The 18,273-nt window shown below is 37.2% G+C and overlaps 1 protein-coding gene across 1 annotated transcript in view; it reads left to right on the top strand.

The window, feature by feature from the left end:
* LOC150089599 (hephaestin-like protein) overlaps window positions 1-12,807 on the top strand; it is a 50,345-nt gene extending 37,538 nt beyond the window's left edge. The window contains exons 12-15 of the mRNA XM_090389565.1: window positions 6,768-6,999; window positions 7,694-8,166; window positions 11,448-11,600; window positions 11,778-12,807. Of these exons, the coding sequence (XP_090245691.1) occupies window positions 6,768-6,999; window positions 7,694-8,166; window positions 11,448-11,600; window positions 11,778-12,088 (1,169 nt within the window). The 3' untranslated portion in view covers window positions 12,089-12,807. The remainder of the gene's footprint in view (window positions 1-6,767; window positions 7,000-7,693; window positions 8,167-11,447; window positions 11,601-11,777) is intronic.
* The last annotated feature ends 5,466 nt before the right edge of the window (window positions 12,808-18,273 follow it).

Raw genomic sequence — 18,273 nt, 5'->3', positions numbered from 1 at the left:
AATCTTGCTTGGTACAAAGGATGGTAGTGCTCTTTCAGCTTCGGAGTTACTTTATTTTTGCCAGTGAGAAGTTGGATGGCCTTATCAAATAAGTCGAACGGCAAAAAACGAAGATTTGAACATTTCCAAACAGTACATTTAATTAAATACAATTTCATAAAAATATATATTTTGGTGTTTGTATTTTTTGGAAAGACTTTCATAACTGGACAGACCACTTGCGGTACATCAAGTAAAGCATCCTTAATCAACAAGAATTTAATGATTTCATGAAGGATTTGAGTCTAACCAAATACATTGCAGAGCTGTCGATATGAGAATCGTCTTGTTGCGGGAAACTACTGAATCCCATTTGCAAGGCTTCCACACACACAAAAAGATCCTGGCGCGTTTTTACATTTCTGAAGAATCCGTCTGCTACTGTTTTGATTTGATTAGTTTTTATGTAGAAATTGGTAACAGTCACAGTTCACAAGTGACATCTTTTCATAGACGGTTCCAGTAAATGCTTGAAAGCTGTGTTGCGTTATGAGTAGAATATATACCGATCTATACGTGTTACGCAGCACATTGGTGGTTTCACTAAGTTCTATTGCTTTCTCTGCCTCTAACACAGGACAGTTAGAGGACAGTCGATTAACACTACAGGAGAAGATAACAGTCTGCCAGAATTGAGTTTCGGTCTGGTGAACACAAAGCAGTTAATAATCCCTTGGGTCCAAGAACCAAAGTCTGTTTCCACCAATCCATACTTAACTGAGAATTGTCAAACAAGTTTTTAATGTAATGAATCCACAGAATTTTGGTCCACGAGTTAAGCAGATTTTGGCTTAATAAGAATTGGAAGACAAAATGATTACTCCTAAATGAAATGCCTAGCAGTAAATTCGCCTTACAGTGAATGGCGTTCTTGGTAATTTTAAGAGTGAAAATTACAAAGAACCAGTTAACAAATCGACTGAAAATTACAGAAAAATTAGATGCAGAATGCGAATAAAGCTCCATTACTTGTACTCTCACCTGATTTTTTTCAGACCAAAACAGGGAGATGTTAGTGAAGATTAGAAAACGTTCACCAGGATATATAGTCAATGGAGAAGAGGTACCAAGGAAGGTCGGATGTGCGACTGAATCTGGTTCTTGAATTGAATGATCGTAGTGACTAGAAAAGAAAAAGACGTTCTGATGTGCATTTTTAGAATTTTTATTTTTAGATTAACAGCAGGAAGTTTACTACCTTTTAATTTTCGATTTTTTTAAGGTTCTTATTTACATGCAGCAAAGATTAATGCTGTTATTGTAGAAGTTAAAAACAATAGTATTAAACGTTGAATGTAATGCAGTAGTATTACATCTTTATTTTTCTTTCATTCTGGGCAAACCACTGATACTATGCAAAAACTAAGGTCATATTAGCAATCAGCATATCCAAATTCACATATATATATCTGATAAATAGAAACTTTTAGAAAATTTGTTACGTAGTGTAAAACATAGACAAATGAATTAAAATAACAATAAACATATCAATAAATTCCTTGTGATGTGAGATATTTTTATTAGCACTTATTAATCATCATCATCAACCATTTTCAATCCACTGCAGGATGAACGCCTCTCCAGCAACTTTTCAGTTCCTTGTGTTTTGTGCGATGGCAATCCATTACAACCCACGAACCCGTGAATATCATCTGTCCATCTCCGATGTTGTCTTCCGGGTTTTCTTTTAGCACCTCTTGGGTACCATTTTGTTATTTTCTTAGTCCATCTGTCATCATGTCTTCGAGCTCAATACCATTTTAGTTTTGATAAGAATGTCCTTTACTTGAGTTTGCTGGGAGTATACATTGTCTGAAACGTAAAACAATGAACCAAACTGGGATATTGCTCCTCAGTATGTGACTATATTTCCTGAATGTTATCCATCCAAAATTTATTCTTCTATTGACTTCCAGCCATTTATCATTATTACAGCTAATAACTTGTCCTAGATAAGTATATGACTCCACCTTTTCAATTACTGCTCCTTCAATCATTATATCCCTTTCCGAGGCATACTTGTTCATCATTACTTTTGTTTTAGCCATATTCATCTTTAGTGCAAAATCCTTACTAACTGTGCATAACTGATTAAGATTTTCCTCTAATTCTTTGGGATCGTGGCTTATGACGACAATGCCATCTGCAAATCGTAAATGGTTTAGGTACTCTCCATTCGCGTTGACTCCTTTCTGTGACCAGTCTAATCTTCTGAAAGCTTCCTCAAGGGTAGCAGTAAACAAATTCGGAGATATTGTGTCTCCGTGTCGAACTCCTTTCTCAATTTTAAATTAGCTAATGTCTTTTTTCTAGTCTAATAAAGGAGGCAGCGTTCTCATATATTTTCTTCAAAATCATAATATAAGGGGCTATCTCTGCCTTGTCTTTCCAGTGCCCGAAACATTGCCTTATGCTGTATGGAGTCAATTACCTTTTCATATTCCACAAAGGGGCTTAGAGGGGAACAGGTATCCTGTGTGTTATCAGACACTCAGTCTAAAACACAATGATGGATCCAATATCTCTCTTTTACAGAAGATTTAGGAGAAGTCCGGTTGGCCTGCCTCCCTAAAATCCACTCATGCACACCTTCTCGATGGTAAGCCCTCTTACGTCCCTTAGGTGGCAACGAACGTGTAGAGTGGTTCTCTTCAAGACGCTTAGTCAGCGTGAAGAGGAAAAGACCAAACCCTCCAGCAATGAGAGCACAACAATACAAATGGCCCTCAGTCCCCAGCAGATTTCACTCTCCCTCTTACGGCAGCGAGAGGATCAGAGTGGAAGCAGAGGGTGCTAAGAATCTCTGGGTACGACCAGGCTGCCATGCACGGAAATTGAACTTGGCCTGTTATAACATACGATCACTCATCGGTGAAGACAGGATATTAGAGCTGGAAAAGGAATTAGAAAATGTGAATTGGAATATCATCGGTTTGGCTGAAACAAGAAGAAGAAATGAATCACTTATAAGTTTATCAAGTGGAAATCTGCTGTACACCAATGGAAACAGTGAAAGGAGTGAAGGTGGAGTGGGGTTTCTGGTCCATAAAGATTTTAAAAACAACATTTTGGAATTCAAAAGTACATCACCAAGGGTATCAAGACTAATACTCAAGATTTCTAAGAGGTACAAGCTAAAGATTATAATGATTTATGCACCAACATCGAGCCATGATGATGAAGAGGTTGAAGAAATGTACACTGAAATTGAGAGCCTTCTTTTTTTTTTTTTTTTTTTTTGATTTGGTAGTTGTTGGCGCATCGGCTTCTGTGGCCATATTGCACCTCCCAAGGTTTTTGCAGTACTTTGATCCAAGCCCGAGGCGGGAATCGAACCCGCGACCTTTGGGTTGGAGAGTCTTCTAGATGAGCAGAAAACCCAGTACACTATTATTATGGGGGACTTCAATGCTAAGGTTGGAAAAAGGCAAAACAGCGCAGAAAGAGGAACTATAGGAAATTTTGGAATTGGTGAAAGAAATAAAAGAGGTGAAAGACTTGTGGAATTTGCAGAATCTCAAGGAATGTCAGTAATGAACACTTTTTTGAAGAAAAGGGTGAACAGAAAGTGGACATGGAAGAGTCCAAATGGATTAACAACTAATGAAATCGACTTCATCCTCACTAACAGAAGATATATTGTGAATGATGTTCCCGTCCTGAATAAGGTAAATGTTGGAAGTGATCACAGAATGGTAAGATGTACACTTGATATAGATGTAGGAAAGGAAAGGAAAAAACTGACTCGACTAAATAATACAAAGGTCTTTGAAATAACAGAGGAGGAGAAAAAGCAGTATGTACTGGAACTTAAGAACAAGTTTGAGCTTCTGCAGACTGCTCAGGACCAAGATATCGACGAGGAATAGTACAACTTTCTGAAAGTGATAAAGCCCAAGAAACCTATAGGGAAACAGAAATCCAAAGAAGAAAAAATTAGTCAAGAAACACTTGTCATGATGAACCAAAGACGACAAATGAAGAGCAAGAAAAACACTGACAGGGAGAAAATTGAGTATACTGAGTTATGCAAAGCCATTAGAAAGAGACTCAGAGAGGACATAAGAAGATTTAACACAAGAAAAGTAGAACAAGCATTAAGGGAAAACAAAGGATTTAAATCAGCAGCCATGAGCAGTAATATAGAAAGACAAATGATACTGAAACTGAAGAATAGCGATGGTGTACTTATAAACAGCAGAGAAGGCATAATTCAAATAGCAGAAGACTACTATAGAGAATTATACAAGGAGCGAGAGAATGATACCAGCAGTGAGGAAGATGGATTGCAAAGTAGCAACACATACGACATACCCTATATTCTTCCTGATGAGGTAGAACATGCATTGAAGAAAATGAAGAATCGGAAAGCCCCGGGGGAAGATGAAGTTACTGTAGAGTTGTTAAAATTGGGAGGAAGAGACATAACACAAAAACTGGCAAGGCTCTTCACAAAGTGCATTAGAAAAGGTGTGATGCCTAAGCAGTGGAATAATGCAATCGTAGTTTTGCTGCATAAGAAAGGGGATAAATCAGAAATTGGAAATTATAGACCAATTAGCTTGTTATCCCATATCTACAAGTTGTTCACAAGGGTCATTACTAACAGATTAGAAAGAATACTTGATGAGAATCAACCGAAAGAGCAAGCTCGCTTTAGGACAGGATTCTAAACTATGGATCACCTTCACGTAATATCACAGCTAATGGAGAAAGCAAATGAATATAAAACACCATTATGCCTGGCATTTGTGGATTATGAAAAGGTATTTGACTCCATACAGCATAAGGCAATGTTTCGGGCACTGGAAAGACAAGGCATAGATACTCCATATATTATGATTTTGAAGAAAATATATGAGAGTGCTACATCCTTTATTAGACTAGACAAAGACAGTAGCAAATTTAAAATCGAGAAAGGAGTTCGACAAGGAGACACAATATCTCCGAAGCTGTTTACTGCTGCCCTTGAGGAAGCTTTCAGAAGATTAGACTGGTCGCAGAAAGAAGTCAATGTGAATGGAGAGTACCTAAACCATTTGCGATTTGCAGATGACATTGTGGTCATAAGCCACTATCCCAAAGAATTAGAGGAAAATCTTAATCAGTTATGCACAGTTAGTAAGGATTTTGGACTAAAGATGAATATGGCTAAAACAAAAGTAATGATGAATAAGTATGCCACGAAAAGGGAAATAATGATTGAAGGAGCAGTAATTGAAAAGGTGGAGTCATATACTTATCTGGGACAAGTTATTAGCTGTAATAATGATAAATGGCTGGAAGTCAAGAGAAAAATAAATTTTGGATGGATAGCATTCAGGAAATATAGTCACATACTGAAGAGCAATATCCCAGTTTGTCTGAAACGTAAAATAATGAATCAATGTATACTCCCCACCATGACTTATGGAAGTGAAACTTGGGCACTCACCAAAAGAATGGAAGAAAAGCTAAGAACTACACAGCGAAGAATGGAACGAATTATACTGGGAATCAGACTGTTAGATAAGAAGAGAAACACATGGATTAGGCAGCAAACTCAAGTAAAAGGACATTCTTATCAAAACTAAAGAACTAAAATGGTCTTGGGCAGGACACATAGCTCGAAGACATGATGACAGATGGACTAAGAAAATAACAGAATGGTACCCAAGAGGAGCTAGAAGAAAACCTGGAAGACAAAGGCGGAGATGGATAGATGAAATTCATGAGTTTTTGAGTAGAAAATGGATGGCTAGTGCTCAAAACAGAAGGAACTGGAAAGTTGCTGGAGAGGCCTTCATCCTGCATTGGATTGAAATGGCTGATGATGATGATTCCACAAATGCCAGGCATAGTGGTGTTTTATATTCATTTGCTTTCTCCATTAGCTGTGATATTACGTGAAGGTGGTCCATAGTTGAGAATCCCCCCCTCCTAAAGCCAGCTTGCTCTTTCGGTTGATTCGCGTCAAGTATTCTTTCTAATCTGTTAGTAATGACCCTTGTGAACAACTTGTAGATGTGGGACAACAAGATAATTGGTCTATAATTTACAATTTCTGATTTCTCTCCTTTCTTATGCAGCAAAATTATGATTGCATTATTCCACTCCTTAGGCGTGACGCCTTTACTAATGTATCTTGTGAAGAGTCTTGCCATGCAACGTTAGTTATCCTATTTAGAAAAGTGCAACAGATATTAAAATATCGACATTTTCAAACAGAGGCTTTTAGAGTTAAAAAAAACAACAAAAAAATGGTTGGACATTTCCTCTGGGCCCTCTACTTACAAACAAAAAACATAATTTCAAGCAGACGACCTTGTTGTATTTCAGTTTATGTAGCAATAAAATACAGTATATATAAGTACAATATCTTCCATATAATAAATACGCCTCCATAGACCTGTTTGATATTATGCATTAATCCTGTACAGGGATTTCCATATATATGGCAGGTATTAATTCAAAAAAATGCTTTAAAAATGAGATAACAAGGCTTACGTATGAACTCATGATGGCGCTCCAAAAAGAACCGATCGACCAACGTGGTAGTGGTCTTAAATTTTGACCAAAACTCTCTTTTTAGTGACGTGAATAGCGAAAAGTAATGGTTTTATACTTTGCATTTTTAAATTCCCGGTATTCATGAAATCCAGTTAGATGTTTTAAACATGAAATAATTTTGTCCAACTTTATTGTAACTTTGGGTAACTACACTGCGGTGGTCTCTCTCTCTGTTTTAGGTAACTGGGCTTTAGATTGCAGAACTAATGATCATCTTGCTCACGGAATGGCCGCCATCTACAGGGTCGGTGAATGTGGCATTAGCGTTTCAGGCAGTGGTTCAAGCGTTGAGGATGCCGTGCGTCGTGGTGCTCGGATACGAGAATATTTCATTGCGATTGACGAAGTCGATTGGAATTACGCGCCTTTAGACCGACATATCATCACTGGGGAGAATCTGATGGATAATGAGTAAGCAAATCACATTTCTCTCTCTCTCTCTTTCTCATGCACACACAAATAAGAAATACTATTTATCAATGCAGTATCTTATTTTATCAATATCTTATTTTATTACTTTTTAGTGTATGCAAATTGCGCAAGGGGAGAAGTGGACCTCATTCATTTTTGCAATTTGCAGTAGTTTCTAAACTGGAATTAATTCACAAAGTGGTGTGGGAAGCTTCTTCGTGTTGAAAGAGATCTACTCCACTTTGTGAATTAATTCCAGTTTAGAAACTACAGCAAATTGCATAAATGAATGAGGCCACTTCCCCCCTCCTAAACCTGTGCGCCGTGTACATTATATACACTGAAAAGTAATAAGAAATAAAAAGTAAACAGAAAATGTATTTATATTTAAACAGAGAAAACAATCATCCCGACACATGAGTACACCCTTCTGGCATTTTATTAGCCCAATACTTGACAGAAATTCATTTTTAAAGTAATATAGAATTCAGGAGCCTTAATTACACTTGTATTGTATAACCCCGGTAGAATCATTATCATGTTATTATCTCTCTCTCTCTCTCTCTCTCTCTCTCTCTCTCTCTCGTAGGCCATTGATTCAGTACATTAAAATGACGGTATCTTTGAATTAGGCAGTTTCAAGCACCAGATATATATAAATTGTATATTAATGTTTTTTGTCTTTTTTTTCTAGGGAGAGTCGAATATTTATTGAAAGTGGACCCACCCGAATAGGTCGGATTTACCGCAAAGCGATATATAGAGAATATACGGATTCCAGCTTCAGACGAGTGAAGACACGAACTCCCGAGAAGGAACATCTTGGAATCATGGGCCCCGTCCTTGAAGCTGAAGTTCAAGACATTATTCGAATTACCTTGAGAAACAATGCGATGAGAAATTATTCGCTGCACCCGCACGGAGTGATTTTCCGAAGACCCAAACTGAACACAGAAAGTAATGACGTCACGCCAGAAGAAAGGCCAATCGCGCCTGGAGAAACACGAGTTTATGAATGGAATGTCCTCGATAGGTCGGGACCAGGGAAAACTGGCTTCAACTGTTCATGTTTCACTTACTATTCTACTGTCGATCCAATCAGAGATCTTAACTCTGGACTCATTGGAGTGGTGAAAATTTGCCGTAAAGGAACGCTAACAGCAGATGGTAAGAGTGATTCCTGAGATGGGTTTTCTTATAATGAAGACAAAGTTACGACTATAATGAAACGAATTCCTATTATTATTTCTGCGTTTTATTTTTTTAAAGTTCATGTTTCATATAGCACTCATAAGCTATTGGAGCAATTGCATTCTTTTCGACTTTTAATATGTTCTTTGCTTTTTAAAAATTTATTTTGTATTTGTATTTTGAATGAGGATTGCATTCAGAAATCCAGATTAACAATTGCAAACTCTATTTAGTGGCCGAGAAAAAAAATTCATTCTCAAATATTTCCTGTTCTCGGGTTCAGACAGACCAAATTCTCTGATCTCTTCTCTACCCCAAGACATCGCTGAAAACATTTAAGGATATCAGTATTCTCTACAGGCTGGACCACGCCCAGGAATTTTCATAACGGTCGAATGCTCCAGCCACTTGTCAGGAGGATTCATTTCCGATTACCAGACTGAAGTATGTACAGCACTCCTATCGGGGCATAGTATTTTGGGTCAGGCGCCACCGGTGGTTTCCCACATCTGCGCCGTATATACTCTGTGATGGAATGCAGAACAACTGCAAAGGCCAGAAAAAAGTGTAATATCTGGTTTATGAAGTACAGTTTTGTTCTGTTGTGTCTCTGGCTGCTTGGCCGCAGGGCCCCTAGTGGAATCCTAAGTTGCCCGATCTGTTGAGCACTGTTGTTGTTGTTGTTGGTTTAGTTTTATTGGCGCATCAGCAACTAAGGCTATAATGCGCCAAAACCTTGTCATGAAAGTGATAAAACTCTTTCAGTGACCTAACGAATTAGGTCACTAAGTCAGGATCTGTTGAGCACCCGAAGGCCAGTAGTTAAAATGAAGTCCTCAAGTCGTTCACTATTTGTGCACCCAGTTATGTCGGGTGTTAGGCTGTGCCACAGGGCAGAGCGACAATTGGCATCCATTCCAACCAGCAGCCTCCCTCCCGGAAGAAGGCAGAGAGCCATCTGGATGCGTGATGTTGCAACAGTGATATCCTCACCGGGGTGACTATATACTGAGAGCAGGTAGATGGAGCCAAAGGGTGTCAGGATCTGGGCACAAGCGCTGATAGAAGTACATAGTGGTGGGATACGAACTACTGTAATATCTGTATTCCTGATAACTACTGCGGCCCATGGCTGGTCTTCTGTGTAGTGTATAATTTTGTATGAGGTTGGATATCCAACTACGTTACCCTTGCAGACATAGGGTTCTTGAAGCAAGAATGCGTCAATGTGCTGCTCTTCTGCTTTGATTTTTAATTGGTCAGCGACCACTCTTGCTCGTTGTGCATTAAGTTGAAGTATTTTAATCTGTTGTTGAGTGGGTATAGTGGCTTGCCTATCCATAATTTATCCTTGATTGGTATATACACTTGACTTTTTTGTAGACTGTACAGTTGGTGTCTCTTATTGAGTGGTCGTGGGGTGCTTTTGCTGCCTTGCAGTTGGCACAAGAGGGCGGCTGCTCCTTGGCAGGGTAGTCCTTAAACGCATATCCTTTTTTGGGCAGAGTGCCCACAGGTGGACTCTCGCTGGTTACATGTATGCCCAAAACGCAGGCACTTGTATCACTTGGAGACAGAGATGTGCTCCCAGTATCTATGGCTGGCCCAGGCAATATAAACCCTGTTTTGTGAGCCAATGATCTACCACGCCTCTCCTATCGGGGCAGTATAAGAACCTTTATTTATGGAAGTTATCAACTGCAAGTCTGTTTTCTATGTCAGTATAGTGGTTATTTGTCATGCCCTCGTGGGTAGCAGTTGGTAGAATCGCCGTCCACCCCACATCGTATGGAAAAGACCTGAGTTCGAGCCCCCCAAGGTTAGAGGAATTTTTCACAATGTGGCTGAGTTAGTTGTCTCAGGCGAAGGTAACATGGTTTCCACCCGATAATTAAGATTTTTGGTCGAGCAAACAGCAAATCGACCGCAGAACGCACGCATTTTATCGACATAACAACATATAAGGTGCAAATGCCTTAAGTCACTGAGGCTACCAACAACAACAAGACCAGAAACAACTCCAAAAACAACTAACCAAGCAAAAATTCTTTTTAATTCAGACAAAACTGAATCGATAAAATTAAAGTATGTCATTTAATTAACAATACTGATAACTACTATAACGCTTTTTTGGCACATTATGGCCACAGATGCCGATGCGCCTAATAAATCCCCAAAAAAACTAAACAATATAACGCTTTGATTGATAATATAATCTTCAAAAATATTAGAAAATATTAATATTAACATGTATTTATTTAACAAAAAGGAGAAGAATCCCATGGTAATAAATGCCACGTTATTAATCTTATTTGAAAGGCGCATAACGTGGAATTAGTGCCTTTAAATATTAAGATTAAATAAGCGATGATAACTTTTGCATAAATTAGCATAGTACGAAATCGCTTACGTTCAAGGAAAGCTACGTTCTTAACAGGTGAATAAGGAAAAGAAATTTATGTGAACTTTAACGTTAGTTTTTTAATACTGCCCTTGAGCTAGCTATTAACATGCACTAACTGTATCTCTTCCATTGTTCCTTGTCAGCTGTTCTACTCAGTATTTTCCAATGCACACACAAATAGTTAATTCTCAACGGGGAGCTGGTAGTGCAACTATGGAATTTATCGTGTTAAATACTTTGGGTGGATGCCAAGCCCACCACACCTTCAAATCCATAAAGAAAAAATCCGAATAGTGCTCTTAACCTCCAAAGGATTGTATTCTACATCCCTGAAACATCACTCATTTATACAGCACTGGTTAACCTTGTTTGACCGGAACAATATCACAGAATTTAAATTTGTTAAAGTTTCCCCATAGGCAACGATCTATTTTTAAAATACTCTTCAAGATTGCGCATTAATTTACTTCCAAGGTGACAGGGTTCTGGATGTTAACTATATTCAAAAAGACCTAATTTCATTATGCATCATTACCGACCCCTAAAGCCTTACAATTGCTTTAAATTAACCATTGTACTTGCCATATCAGGTAATTCCCAACGATCTCATGGCCATTACTTTAATTCTACCGGATCATTTAGCAATTTGCATTATCACGAAGTCAATACGTTGGACACGGAAGTGTTTGCTTTACACGGATGACAGTAATCTCCTATATTTTTGGAGGATATAAAATTTTTATACTATAAATATATTAAAAAGTAATTTTTTTATAATATTCAATAAATTAAATTATAGTACTTTTATTTATATATTTCGAATGCTTCTTAATTTTTCCTGTTTTATTTGTAGGTAAAAGAACGGATGTTGACAGAGAATTCTCAACTATGTTCACGATTTTTGATGAGAATCTCAGTTGGTATTTAGACGAAAACATTCGAAGATACACCAGCGCAACCATTGATCGAGAAGACCCAAGCTTTATTATGAGTAACCGGATGTATGGTGAGTGCATTGTATGAAAGTAAGAGTAGCCTAAGCACGAAAAATATATTTATTTTTTTAAATAACAGAAATTATTGATTCTTAATTGTTATTAATGTGAGGAAAAATCCCTATATCGCCCATAAATCGAAGTCAAAATCAGTGTCTAATATAAAAATTCCCTTTTTTTTCCCCCAGCTATAAACGGCAAAATCTATGGTAATGTACAAGGACTTTCAGCTCCTCAGAACAGCAGAACCGCTTGGTATGTAATCGGAATGGGTTCCCAGAGTGATATCCACACTGCTCACTTCCATGGTCAAACCTTCCAGTACAGATTGGAAAACCTAAGAAGAGGAGACGTTGCAGATCTTCTTCCTGGGGCTTACGTGACAGTTGAGATGACCTTAGATAATCCTGGATCGTGGTTTCTACATTGCCACGTTGATGATCACATGCGTAATGGGATGTCGGCGGTGTTTACAGTAACACCAGCTAAAAAGAAATAGAACCATAACTCAACTAAAAACTAATGAAAGTCAGTATTTAGACATTCATTGTCGGATTTTTCAGAGAAGTTTTTTGAAAAGCGTGTTCTCGGTGAAATTGTCAAAAGTTAATGAAAGCTCTTGTGATCATTCACAAGGGCTGCCATTCACTGCCATATTTTTCCGAAAAATATTCAAAAAGATATCGCAATATGATCTCCAAACTCGGATAGCAAACTCATGTTTGTTTAGCATTTAATTTCGAAATGAGTCTCTATACAAACTGGCATCATTTCGCCCGATTTCTTTTATTTTTTTTTCATAATAATGTGCAATATACGCATATGCTCATTATGTTTTGCGATGTCTTTCTGCCACGTAATTCCATCGCGAAAGACAGATCACATTGTAAGGAGAAAAATTAATTTTTTGGTATGCTCATTTCCTGTAAATTACGCATCACTAAATACCTGACTTCAATGCGCTATTACCATACAATATAATCAACGGTTTGGAGAATTGTACATGTATTTGTTGAATTTGTTTTACTATTATTTTATTTTTATTGTTACAAACTCCAATCTTTGGAGTTTACTTATGTTCCTTATTCTTTGCTCATCTAGTACTTAATTCAGAAATGTGCTTTGTTATTTATTGGTTAGAAATGCATACGTATAATGTGACATTTATTCTGGATGACTGTTTTTGTACCTATTAAATCAATAAAGCGACAACCATTTATAAAGAAAAAATCTACATTTTGTGTAGAAATGAAGCGCCATCTGCTGTACAAACACCAACCACCATTCACTGAGAAATCGTCCGCACTCAGAATTCAGTCCTAGAGATTTATCTTAATTTTGATTCAGCTGCACCATTAATACTTTGTAATGAGAGGTGGGTTATGGGCCAGATGGGTTATCCAGTGCATTTTATTCTTGAGATCAGATAAGTGACTGATATATATATATATATATATATATATATATATATATTGTATACATTTCAGTTATAATTCAGCAACATTTTTGTTCATTAATGCTCCTTTTGGGGAAGAAACCGCCGCTGTCATGCCACCACAGTTGATTTTGCATTTCGGATCTGGTTGTATCACATTCTTTATATGTGACATGTTCGACGTGAGGAATTTGCTCTACTTTTTAATCGTAACTTATCTACTCGTTTGGGATGCTGAACGTGTTCCCGAAGTGGTAATTTTTTGTAATCTAGACAAAAATTTGGGGTACTAAATAACAATAACAATGTTTAAGTGGTATAATTAAATAGACTTAATTTTTAACCCGCGTGTGCTGACATATTAACTAATTAATTTTCTCGACCGACTTAACTCCAGGAGACGCCCAAATATTGAGCTCAGTGGAAAAAATGCTCGTGAATTAGTAGTCAAAGGGAAGTTTTTGCATTCTTAAAAATTGGATTTATTTTTTTTTTCTTTAATGGGACGGGACCAATAAGGGCAATTGGTGTGTACTCAATGGGCAAAATTTAGACCCCTCCTGTAAATTTTGTCTATTAAATACAATAAGTGACAACACCTGATATTCAATAGCGTATTAGCATACTCTAATAATTATAGAATTTGGACATAGAGGCTGTGTTCTAAAGCATTCTAAAAACAGTTCTTAAACACTTAATAAAGTAATGGGCCACCGAGTTTATTTACCATTGAAATGTGTGGCAGGGGATATCAACTGCACTTAGTGGTTAGCTTGTAAAACCAGCTGTCGGATGATCATTTGTAAGAGTACCTATATATGAGTAACTTATAGTTAATCTTATACACTGCTCAACAAAATTAACAGAACAAAATGTTTTTCATGAATTTTATTGGAAATAGTGTCACCTAAAGCGAATATTTGATATAATAGGCACCATGCAAATTCCGAACAACCAATTGAAATCGATCTACTACCTTACACAGCCGTACATTATAAAAATTATTCGTGTTTATAAATTTTTTGGCTCGCTCAGTGGGATAGCCACATCTCCAGTACTCAGGACAGCAAATCATCGTCGTTTAGATTATTCTTTGAGATGGCGGGCCGTTGGACGACTTGAAGCGTTGCCACCGTTAGATAAAGCGTGTTTGACGTCATCATAAGTGGGCATAAGAAGTACATAAAGCTACATCGCTGCACAGAATTGGGAAAAGCAAAAGTCGAATGTAAATCTACTTTATTTTCTGTGCATAATGGAAAGCTAATTTATGTTGCAAGGGACAATACGAAAAAAAAAATAATAATAATAAATAAATAAATAAAAAATTTGCAGTTTTGATACTTAAGTGCGATATTTTTTTAATCATAGCTTTCTGAAAAAATGAAGACAACACATTTTATAGTTAACTATTTTATTACATTTTGAAAGTTTTTACATGTAACCTTACTAATGTAAACATTTATTCATTAAATCCAATAATTTGATTACTACACTGGTGTTCAAAGAAAGTGCATCGCCTAGGAATTTCACATTTCTAACCATTTTTCGTGACGGTATTTTACCTCAATGACTATTTCACAAATAGAAATATAAACAAAAGATATTTATTAATAGTTAAGGCAAAGCTAAGTAATATTTGACAGGTGCTCTCAAAATATTCCAAAACGTGTATTTGCAACCTTTATACAACAGTTTTGGTAAACACGACAATTATGGCTGAAATGTCATCAGAATTTGCTTCAGTTTATCATTTTAAATGAAAAAAAAAAAAAATTAAAAGTTCACCAGATGCAAACTAATATTTAGTTGAAACGCCTCTGGCCCAGATGACAGCAGCACACCGTCGAGGCATTGACAAGATCAATTTCTGAAGATAATCAACTGATAGTTCGTGGTTCCAAACACGAAGTTCACGAAGGGTCTTTGGTTTCTTTCTGGCAACTGCAGATTCCACACGATGTCAACAGTTCTCTAAAGGATTCAGGTCTGGGCTGTTTCTTGGCCAGCTAAGAGTTGTAATGGACCATTCTTTCAACCATTTTTTCACCTGTAACAAATGTAAACACATTACTGTCGAATCTCTAATGCAGAAATGAAGCTAAAGTAACTACAGAAGTGTCTACCTACACTTTTTGCCCGATGACAAGGAGCAGAGTCATCCTGAAAGATGCAGTTACTTGGCAGGTTGAAATGGTCTCTAATGGTTGGCAGAAATTTGCTTTCCAATATAGCCAGGTATCCATTGGCATTTACGGAACCTTTTATAAACTGCATGTGACCTACTCCGCGATACGGAATGCACCCCCATATCATTTGTCTGGTAGGGAATTTCACTGTAGACAACATACAGTCTGGATGGTATTTTTCACCACGTCTCCGGCGAATCGTTTGTCTCCCATCAGAGTCATGCAGGTTGAATTTCTTCTCATCCGAGAAAATAACTGAGTTACACTGCTCGGGGGTCCATTTGGCATGCTCCTTACACCAAATTAATTGGAACCTTTTCATTTTTTGTGTGAAGAGGGGGCTACAAATCCGTTTTTGAAGAGGCGTCTTCTGTTACTGCACTTGCTACCACTCCTGATGTTCTTCCCATTCTCTTTTCAGCTCAGACGAAGAAGCTTTGCGGTTTTTAAGGCATAAGCGCTTCAAAACGCGGTCCTGTTTTGGTGTAGAGACTCGTTTGCGTCCGGTTCCTTTTTTCCTATCAGCAGAACCAGTATTCTTGAGTTTGGAAAGAAATCTACTCACTGTCGACTAATTACAAGATACTCTATAAGCAATATGTCGGGAAGAACATCCTTCCTCACGTAAAGCAACAAATAGCACTCTTTCTTCGTGGCATCAACTGCACGTAACTCGCCATCCTGACACAAGCAAGCAATGACTGCAACTCTTGCAGAACGTGCTTATATAGCTGAACGTAACAGCCGATGCAATATTACGTCATCACCTACGCGTGTCAATTTTATCTGATGCAATCTGTAAGAAATATTGCCATACACTTACGTTATCCGACGACAATTAAAATTTTAAGGGGTGGTGCACTTTCTTTGAACACCAGTGTATAGTTGAACAGAAATTATTTTTCAATGTTTGTAGTTTATGCGTTTCTTTTAATACATCATTTTTATTTTTACAATAATTGTAGAGCAAAATATTAATAATGGTATTAATTAGAAAATTTAAAATTAATTCTCCAAAATGACCATTTTTGCAAACATCGTTCAAAGAAAATCAATCAGTAATCAATATAAGGTTTCAGACGAATTTCATCGATCATTAAACTAATTTTGTGTTCTGGACAATTTAAAAAGTCCAGTTTCTGTTTAGCATATATCGGGAAATGATATTTTTGCTGGTCATCTGGAAATTTTGCGTTTAGAGAAGAGCAGACCCTACGAATAGTACTCGGATGAGAAGAAGTAGGAATGCAGAAATTTGTAGGCAAGTGGAGATATCAAAAATGAAAATATTAATACTTCGGTGGAATGCCTGTACGCATTCTTTTTCACATTCTAACGAATATAATTGTTCGCTTATGAATTCAAACACTGATACTCTCTCGCAATTGAATTCACTAAACTACAAGCAGCATTTAAAACAAAAGAAATATTATTAACATCACTGCTGTTGGCAATTACTGGTATCTGTTCTAAGATGTCAGTAATCTGATTGAAATTATTCGCCCTCATAGGAAGTTTCAGTGACTTTGACTTGCCTAAATTATTAATTTGAGAACGCTGTACAAATACCGACAACATCAAATCTTCATTAATCACGGCTGAATAGGCAATGGAAGGTGCTGGCTGAAATATTAAATATAAAAACATAATACAGTTACTTTACTTTAATAATACTACTAATAAAACATAATAATACTTTACTTGTTATTAACATCTCATAGACGACTGTTATTAGCTTTTACAACTAAGGATACCTCCTCATTTCTTCATTGTTTTATGGTACACCACCATACTAAATTTTGTCTCGCTTCATCGCAAGCTACCCCACGTTTTTTACGTGTTCTGTTAATTTTGTCGAGCAATATAGATACAGTATATTAATTAAAATATTTCCGAGAAACGATTTCTAAAGAAGTTGACAAAAAACGAAACGAGGCGAATCAATCGCAAGAAATATTTATAAAGCGAGCACGTATTCTTAACATTTATTTATGATTCGTTTTCAAGTTAGGTAACATATTTAAACGCTCAAAATCGGTTGACTAATTCTACATGGGAGTTTCAGTAATAAGAAAAGTGCCACAAGAAGTTTTGTTTGCCAGGAACATGACTCCTAGAATGAGTAAAGCTAGAAGCCACGTATTTGATGCAATGAGAATAAATGACACCACATTTTCTACGTGGTCTGTTAATTTTATCGAGTAGGGTAGTGACAGTGACTTCTAACTTAACCATACAAGAACATACTGTTCAGTAGTCACGTGAGCTTGAACCATGGTCATCCAAAGTGCTTGGCTACGGAAGCTGATCGAGCTCGACGAATAATTGTCATCGAGGTAGGTCTACGGAAATAGATTAGCTCAGATGGATAGTTGACACGATTGATATCATTATTAAAATCGCTCTCTTCGCAGTAAAAATAAACATTGCTGGGTGTACATGATCGGATAAATTTCGTAAAATACGCAGAAGCATTTATCATCTTTTGAGAAATATCAGTGAACCTGACTGAACTCACACCATGAGTTCATACTCCACAGAATAATTCTGCTCCCCACAATTATGTAGTAGGATCATCTGACGTTGAATAATCTCACTGCCTTTATTCTCCAAGTGTTACTAGCAGTAGTCAGTGAAGTGTGTTTTGGAGGGGGTGGGGGATTTTCTGAGGCCTGCAGCTGTGAACGTGTAGCATAAACAGTACTTCGTAAAACAGCTCGGTACCTCGAGAACCTCATCTTATCATGCAGCTACTAATGATCTTAAGGGTAGAAGATCAGGTGTTATGATTATTTACCATCGTAATTTTTCACTTTCCTGCCTAAAGACCAGCAATACAGAACGCTTTGGAGCTTTATGTTCCAATGTTACATGTGGAAAGCCCACAGACAAAAGTTTTCGCTGATACCTACACAACCTTGCAATTTTAGATCTTTCATTTCGCCATCGCTTTACATGGCTACTGTGTTGGAGGATGATATGCGCTCCTTCTCCTGTTTCTGACAGTCCACAGCACCTTGCCGGTGTCTCCGCACTCTTCTTGGACACGCTAAATGTATT

This window comes from Mastigoproctus giganteus, chromosome 2, assembly GCF_048544385.1.
Source record: "Mastigoproctus giganteus isolate SK-2022 chromosome 2, ASM4854438v1, whole genome shotgun sequence".
In the NCBI taxonomy this organism is placed as follows: Eukaryota; Metazoa; Arthropoda; class Arachnida; order Uropygi; family Thelyphonidae; genus Mastigoproctus; species Mastigoproctus giganteus.
Note: the sequence above shows the minus strand (reverse complement) of the source record. Positions and strands in the feature narration are given on the sequence as shown.